Raw genomic sequence first — 9,084 nt, 5'->3', positions numbered from 1 at the left:
CCCCACCTTTCTTGACACCCATATCCTACCTATAAACATCCACACACCATATGCTATCCTATATACTCGTCTCTATCACATCTTCTTGGTTTTCTAACGTTATATTTGAATATATATTCATCATTTATATTTGTCTAACGCAAAATCATATTAAACAATAGAAAAGATAACAATTTTAATACTAATACTCTTTTCTTTTGATATCACATTTTATGATTGACAGGTTTTGTTTCAAATTCACTCTTGATGTAATCAAACGCATCACTAAGTTTACCAGTTATAGGAAATAGAAGTTTGCCAAGGAATATCTGCTCTTCTTAAAATATATTTGGAATTACAGTTTCACCAATAGTAAAGTTTATTCTGCTAGGTATACCTGATCTGATGGAAAATGATCTACATTTTGCTGGTTTTAATCTCATTCCCATACTTTCAATCTTGGTGTTGAATCAAACTTCAAACTAGAAATCCATTATCAAGCCTATATGCTATTCTATTCACTTCTCTATACCAATCTAGATCACATCTTGGGTGTCTTATTTTATATTTAAATCATACTTCAAACTAAAATCCATTATCAAGCCTATGTGCTATTCTATACACTTCTCTATACCATTCTAGATCACTTCCTGGGTGTCTTATTTCATATCTGAGTCAAACTTCAAACTAGAATCCATTATCAAGACTATATCCTATTCTATACACTTCTCTATACCATTCTAGATCACTTCCTGGGTGTCTTATTTCATATCTGAGTCATACTTCAAACTAGAATCCATTATCAAGAACGAGCGTACTTTGCTTTACTTTTTTTCTCTTAGAAAAAAAATAATGCAGTTTCATAAAAGCAAACTTTAAAAGAATACAGTTTTTAAATGTTTGAAGTTGTATTACAAGTTTTTAAAAACCGAACCAAAACGATGACGAACCCTACATGTAGGATTTCTTAAACTTTTTCGCGAAGTTTTGCATCTTGTCGCGAAAATTAATTTTGCTAAAATAGGAGAAAAAGATGCGAAATTTCGTAACAAAAAACATGCGACACTTTCGTGAAAATTTACTAAATTTTCTCAATACAAAAATAGGAAATTTTCCACACGAAAAAAAAACGAAATTTTTGCATTTCTTGTTTTTTTTCGCAAAAAATTTCGTGGAACAATTTTCCCATTTCGCTGGAAACTATATGTTAGTTTATTTCACTGCTCCCTTAATCTAACGTGTGCTATCTAATTGAGACCTAGAGCTCGTGAGATGAAGTATAAACAGAAGATGATTATCTATATCCTTGGGTTAGAGTTCTTCTAAACAGGATATGGAGATCATAGAGTTTATTTCAACTGTGGAGGGGAGTCCAGAAACACCCCCGCCCCCTCCCCCTCCCCATTCTCCTGATGCAAAATAATGGACTGTTCCAGTATTTCCATTTTATGTAATACTAGCTAAAGGGCCCGGCATTGCCCGTGGAAATTTTTTTTTTAATTTTGAAAAAAAATCGATTTTTTAGCCTATAACTCCACCGGCCACCCATGAGTGTCCACAAAATTCAGCTCAATCGGTCCAGCCGTTTTGCCGGCTATACGCAATCAAGTTATAGTATGTAGTGTAAAAACTTTCTGCAATAAATGATTTCACAATTTTTATTTGTATGTGAAAACGTTAGGTTTAAAACCATTTCAAACATAATTTTAAGAACAGAGGAAATTATCTTTTTCTTCTTTTATTAAGTTAACAATTTTCATCAACATATCTAAGAGCTAAAAATAATAAAATATAGTGACGAATTGAAATTAAAGATATAATTTGCTGTTTTATATAAAATTCGAATTTTAGAAAACTTAATATGCTTTATGTCGAGTTTTTACAGGCATTTGCATCCTTTTTGATGCTATTTTCATTGTACTGAAGATAATATTCGGCTATTTTTTCAAGTTTTTTTCTGTAATATACATTCATTCATTCATTTATGGTTTCTAGCCTTTCATTCAAAGCATTTACCACAAAGAAAATATTGAAAGTCAATTTGTTGTTATTATGCAAATACATAATATTTCTTTGATAGCTTGTAAAAAGAATGTTTTAAAGCAAACAAAATATCTATTTAAAATAAGATGAAGTATCATATGACGTTAAAAATCAGGTCTTAATGGGTCTGTAAACGAGAAATGAAATGAGGTATAGGTTGAAACCAAAGTATCTAGTATCTAGCTATACGCAACATATATATGAATGTCTTGTTTTATTATATAGATTTGTCTAAACATAGTTTAAACCTTTAAACCAAAGTAAAATATTAAAATGAAAATGTCAAGAAAAGGGTTCGTGACAATAATACAATCATAAGTATTTTCACATTTTTAGTTTATATTAATGGCTTCACGAGTTTAACAAACAACTAAATAGAAAAATAACTTATTATTTTCTACAGTGGGACTCATAATACTTCAGAATAGGAAGACATAAATAAAGCAAGCTTTTTGTATTTGGTGATAAATTAAACAACGAGTTTCATATTTAGTCTGAAAGTCAGCACTCAGTAGTCTGAAAGTCAACACTCAGTAGTCTGAAAATCAACACTCAGTAGTCTGAAAGTCAACACTCAGTAGTCTGAAAGTCAACAGTCAGAACTCTGAAAGTCAAAACTTACTAAATCGATGAACGAAAGTAATATCGTTTGTTATACATTTGTTTTTCTTCTAAAGATATGGCTGTGAAAAACAGAAAATATCACCACAGAAGGAAAATAATTATTAAATTAAGAATAAACGAGGGCCGGGGGGCGGGGAGCTAAAAAATATACACCTTTATTCATTCGTTCTACCGTCATACGAATGTAAGATTTAAATGTATGTTTTATGTGTTAAAATTTGATCGATTTTTTAACAACCCCTAGTGAGTGCGCGCTGTGTTCAAGATTGAATACATACACTATTATATCATATATGTATTGTTATAACTCTGCAATAGATAAGAATATATTTGAATGTTTACTTAGTTACTTAAACCTTCTATAGTTTACTTCAGTTGAAGTAGTGACATGTTGACTGTAACTGCAGTCTAAGAGATTGTTCGCCGGACAACATATTGTTCAATCTATAAAATAATAATTAAGCTATTATTAATTTAAAAGAAATTAAGGTTGAGAATAATGTGGTTATTTCTGTCAAATTGTTCGGGTTTTCTTGGAAATTTATTAATACTTTCCGTTTGTAATATTTAGTTAGAATAAAAATTATAACTTCTACATCCTATTCTTTTTTAATCATATGATACAGGGAATTATGCGAGAATTAATTAGGTTTTAAGTGTAATTCAAATTGGAACAATCTCTCTAAGAAATGTAAATTCTCGTGGTCCCTTAAAGGGAGTGACCGGCAATGTATGGTGTTGAACTGAGAATGTAGTATTGTGGAGAAATTTTTTAGGATTCAATTGAGACATATAAAACGTTTTAATGATGAATGATTACTGAGTTTGAACGTAAAGTCGACGTTCAAAATCATCCATTTGTTTGGTTACCGGGGGTATGATAGTTCTGTACCTGTGTGCTCAGTTAGCTGTACTGTATAACAATAACTAATAACTACAACTGTTTAACAATATTGATATAGTATAGGTTAGGCCAGAATCAACTTATAATAAACAAATATGCAGTACGCTATCGGTATAGTTTATAGCCTATAAAAGTAGTAAAGGATTAGCGTACATCATCACTCTTTACACTATAACCTCGTTGGTGGTTACGTTTTGAGAATCGATATTTTTAAATGATTAAATAACGACGACAAAAATGTAAAAAAAAATTCTACAGTAAACTAATTTCATATTTAATATTTTTTATTCAACTACAAAGCACGAGATAATACAAATAAAAAATCACAATTTACTATGTAGTTTGGACCCGCCTAACCAGAGTAGGTTGTTTTAATTGGTTCGCCCACTATAAACGAATGAGAATTGCAGATAAAAACAATGTACATTGTACATTTTAAACATAAGAGCGATGATAAATCAGGAAAATGGTAAGGAGGAGGTGAGGGAGTATAAGGGAAAGGGAGGATACTCTGCGTAAGGGTTGGAACAAAGGGTAACATAAGTTATTAAAATCATGTTTATGAAATACAGGGTGATGAAGATAGTAAAAACTAAGCTTATCCACATGATACACAGTTTGTTTTTTTACAGATATAATTTGCATAACTATCTAGATAGATCTTGGCGACTTTTCTTTTAAACGATTTTGCAGATTTAGTTTCTTTTAGCTCTAATTCAATCGAGTTCCATATTTTTGGAAATATAGCAGAGGGAAAACATTCTAGAGTTTTAAAGAGAACCCGTTCAAGTTTAATAAATTGTTTAGGAACAGGTTGAGAAAATAATGATTAATTCTTAGAATTTAAATTAAGTAATCTTATTCAGTTACTAGTTTCTGTAATCTCTTATTTTTCACAAACATTTTCTGTAGATTTTCTTGAATTTTTAATGAAAAGGCGACATTTGAAGAATTTGTAGAAATTTGCGAACAAATTCGTAAAGTATAAGAAATTCAATATATAATGATGAAAAAGAAAAAAATGATTCTAAAATTAATTAATTGACAAATTTCTATTGAGGAATATGTTCCTAAACATCTAATTAGTTTACTGTAGAATTGTTAATACATTTTTCATAGTCGTTGTTAAATATTTTTTTTAATCAATTCTCGAAACGTAACCACCCAAATGGCTGATTTTAAAAGTCGACTTTGATTTCAAAATCACTAGTTATACATCATTAAAACGTTTTATGTGTCTCAAATGAACCCTAAAAATGTCCCCACAAGACTACATTCTCAGTTCAACTACCAAACATTGCCGGTCACTCCCCTTAAAAAAAATAATTTTAGAAGAAAAGACGACATTACAATGGATGTATTCGTCTAATTTGTTTTATTGCAAATAAACAAGGAGCACAGTCTCAGGTATTGCAGTACAATTTCGAACAGTGCAGTACTATTGTTGTTAATCGTTTGATTTGAGAAAACTTACGACATTTCAAAACAGCGTTCATTTTTGCATTGTTTTTGGATTTTTTGGGGTCGTTTCTTCGCATTTAGTTTAAGAAAAGCAATTGTTTAAAATAAACTGAAAAACATTTTTTTCTTTTCTTACACTATGTTAAATTTTGACCATGAAAGGCAAAACATAACCCAGAAACGAACCAACTGAAAGCAAATCATGAAGTGCTGTAAAATACAGTGCAGATTCAGCAAACCAAGTTTTTAAAGATTTTAAGTGGTTGAAGTTTCTTTTAATTATGTTTTAAATCTATTTCAGAATGCTTCAAAACCTTTTAAATCTACAGTTGATAGATTGTCCCATAGTTTGTGTTTAAAATCCGAAAAAAATACTATATTGAAAGTATTATAAATCCTCCTCGTTTGAGGTAGAGAATTTCTCCAAACAATTTTTTTTCATTTTGCCTTGCCATAAACCCACAACATGGTTTATACTATTTTCTAAGTTTAAACTCTGTAAATCTGACTCTAGCTATGGTGAAAGAAACCCCGAAATTGGCAGCAATTTTGTATTCAACAAACGATATTTGCAAACAATATTTAATATTCCATGACGTTTTAATTTTTCTGGTCTCGTCCTTTTTATAGACCAATTTCACAGCGGGTGGAGTGGGGGGGGGGTGGGTAACGTTAAATAGAGATATTTAGCAAATATTTAGAAAATCAGATATTGGATACTTTTATAATCAGATTTTTAGTTTTATCTTTCAATCAAACATTTTGTGATTTCGTTCTTTTTATTCAAACAAATTGTAATTCTAGGATTTAAGGATGGTTTCAACAACAAGAGTTTTTAAAAACAAAAAATGTGCAGGTAATAAGATTATAGTAAAATCAGTGAAATTAAAAAAATTAAATAACAAAATTGATAATAATAATTTTAATAATAATAATACTAATAATAATAATTAAGGAGTAACTATAAACTATGTTCACCTTTTTTTTGGTTCTCGTATTAACATGACTAGACTGAGCAACATAAACCGAATTCAAACCATTATCCGCATCATCATCATCCCAAGCATAATCTATCTTATCATCCAAATCATCTTCTGTTTCTTGTTTTTCATCTATTTCGATCAAAAGATCGGAGATCGAATCATTTGATAATTCATCTTCTCCTCTGTGTATATTTCTCCCTTCTCTAATTTTATGAATGTTTAAATCAATATCATAAGCATCTGCCATTCTTTCGGCTTCCATTGAATCTTCTCTAATTTCCTCATTCAGAATATTGGTCTTCTGCTGATTCTCTGAGGTTCCTTTTTCTTCCAATGCCTTAAAAGTTAAAGAATTGTTCACTTTATTTCACATGACTCAGTGACCGGAAAAGTTAAGTTGCGAGAATGTTATTAATGGATTTAAGTTTTGCCTTGTTTCCTCAGACACCTTCTTGCTGGGCACTCCTTGTAGGAGTGCAATACCATTTTAGAATGTTTCTGAGACACTTTCCAAAGTAAAATGGGACAAATCTCGGCTGAGCTTTATAAATACAAAAATCTCTTTCTAGAAAACCACTGTTTTAAAAGTTAGGAACTTGGATCTACCGAAATGTCGACTAAAAAATTGAGTCTTTGCCACAAACTCTGATTTTCTAATTTCAGCGTTTTTGAAACTCGATGTCATAAACTGTTGATATTTCAAATTTTGAATTCTGTGGCATCAAATAATTTAAGTTTGAAATATCAAAGGTTTACACCATTAGGTTACAAAGATAAAGGAATGAGAAAATCAGAGTTTGTGGCAACAACTTAATTCTTTTGACAATCTCTTTGAAGAATTAATATAAATAAATATTAAATATTAGTTGAAGGGTAAATTCTTCAAAGATGCAGTGAAACACAGAAAACTGTTGAAAAGGAAGACGACTATTATGCACTCGTTTTGATTCTAACTAGTCCATGAAGATCATAAACACAACAATTGTTAAGTGTGATCTATAATTAATAATAATGAAAATAATAATTGTATATATATAGTTGTCCATGAAATCTGTATATATTGTTGTCCTTGAAATCTGTATATACAGTTGTCCATGAAATCTGTATATATGTTGTCCTTGAAATCTGTATATATATATAGTTGTCCTTGAAATCTGTATATATAGTTGTCCTTGAAATCTGTACATATAGTTGTCCATGAAATTTGTATATATGTTGTCCTTGAAATCTGTATATACAGTTGTCCATGAAATCTGTATTAATGTTGTCCTTGAAATCTGTATATACAGTTGTCCATAAAATCTGTATATTTAGTTGTCCATGAAATCTGTATATATAGTTGTCCTTGAAATCTGTATATATAGTTGTCCATGAAATCTGTATATATAGTTGTCCATGAAATCTGTATATATGTTGTCCATGAAATCTTGTATATATGTTGTCCATGAAATCTTGTATATAGTTGTCCATGAAATATGTATATATAGTTGTCCATGAAATCTGTATATATGTTGTCCATGAAATCTGTATATATAGTTGTCCATGAAATCTTGTATATAGTTCTCCATGAATTCGTATTTATTTTATCTGCCAAAAGAATTATAATATAAAGATAGTTATTTCCAAAGACTTTGCTAATTATAAAGAGGAGGTGTTGGAACTTTATCCGACTATTGTGTACACCTGTACAGCTGTATTTTGACGTCATTGGTTATTTTGGTTGTTTCAGAGTCTAACGATCGACATTAAAACCTTAGATATTTAACACAATTGTGAATGTTTTGTGCTAAAAGTTAACTAAAATTAACGATATTAATTTGTATTCTAAAATTTATTTAATCATTTGTTAGATATGAGACACAAGACGGATGAAAGGAAAGTTAATTGCAGTTGCGTGTATACTCTGCGTACATATTAAAAACCAGTTCTCTCTGGGCGGAATTTGTAAACAAGTATAGATGTATCAGTGTTCGTTTTGTATCCGAGGAGGTTAAAGCATTCAATTTTGAAAATTTTGATAATTCACATAATATTTTCCTATGACTAGAATATTTCATAAATTTTTTATTTGAAAGATGTATCCCATGTCAGGCTGTGACATCCGTCTTGTGTTTACATTACCGCCCAGAGACAGCTCGATGCAGTACAAAAGATGTGTAAACCTCTGAAATAACTTTCCTTGCATTATAACCTTGGATGTCACAGCCTGACATGGGATCCATTTTCGCATAAAAAATCAATGAAATTATCTGGTCATAGGAAACAATTACGTGAATTATCAAAATTATCAAAATTAAATGCTTTTATCCTCTTCGCAGATACTAGAAGAACACTGATGCATATATTCTTGTTTACAAACACCGCCCAGAGAGAACTGGTTTCAATATGTACGCAAAGAATGCGCAACAACAATTAACTTTCCCTGCCTTATTACCTTGTGAATTATGATATTTGTTTAGGTCTGTTGTTGTTTATTTTTGTTCTGTTAACGTCCAGCAGAATATGGTATTCTGTACTGCATGAGTCCAAAAATCCATGTACTGCGTGTACTGCACCGTGTACACTTGAATACATAAACTCAATAGAAGATCTGGAACAATATACACAAGGTAATTTCAACCCCTAATAATTAAGGCAGACGCTGAACTCCAACCTTCGTGTGTGCGAGGTGGGGAAGACTTCACTGCAGATTTTACTTTTGTACATGACCACTTTTTCAACAATTTTCAATTAAATTAGTATTTATTTAGGGTTAGGTTAGGTTAAGACAATTTCTGGGCCGAGCACTGCGGCTAGGACAAGCTAGGGGGCCCAGCGCTGCGGCCACGAATTAGGTTAAGTTATGACACTTTCTTTTATTTAGGGTTAGGTTAGGTTAAGACACTTTCTGGGCCGAGCGCTGCGGCCACGGGTTAGGTTAAGTTATGAAACTTTCTGGACCGAGCGCTGCGGCTAGGATTCATTCTCGATCTACAAATGGCATCCCCCCTTAACCATGCTTAATCATGCGGCAGTGAAGTCTTCCCCACCTCGCACACTCGAAGGTTGGAGTTCAGCGTCAGCCTAATAAGTATGCCAAGAACTTTAATA

General features: G+C 31.2%; 1 protein-coding gene across 1 annotated transcript in view; it reads left to right on the top strand.

Moving 5' to 3' along the window:
- LOC111707970 (uncharacterized) overlaps positions 1 to 9,084 on the top strand; it is a 28,858-nt gene that overhangs the window by 1,952 nt on the left and 17,822 nt on the right. Inside the window, exons 2-4 of the mRNA XM_023481168.1 lie at positions 4,883 to 4,957; positions 5,816 to 5,867; positions 8,454 to 8,603. Coding sequence (XP_023336936.1) covers positions 5,825 to 5,867; positions 8,454 to 8,603 — 193 coding nt within the window. The 5' untranslated portion in view covers positions 4,883 to 4,957; positions 5,816 to 5,824. The remainder of the gene's footprint in view (positions 1 to 4,882; positions 4,958 to 5,815; positions 5,868 to 8,453; positions 8,604 to 9,084) is intronic.

Source organism: Eurytemora carolleeae, unplaced genomic scaffold, assembly GCF_000591075.1.
Source record: "Eurytemora carolleeae unplaced genomic scaffold, Eaff_2.0 scaffold848, whole genome shotgun sequence".
Classification (NCBI taxonomy): Eukaryota; Metazoa; Arthropoda; class Copepoda; order Calanoida; family Temoridae; genus Eurytemora; species Eurytemora carolleeae.
Note: the sequence above shows the minus strand (reverse complement) of the source record. Positions and strands in the feature narration are given on the sequence as shown.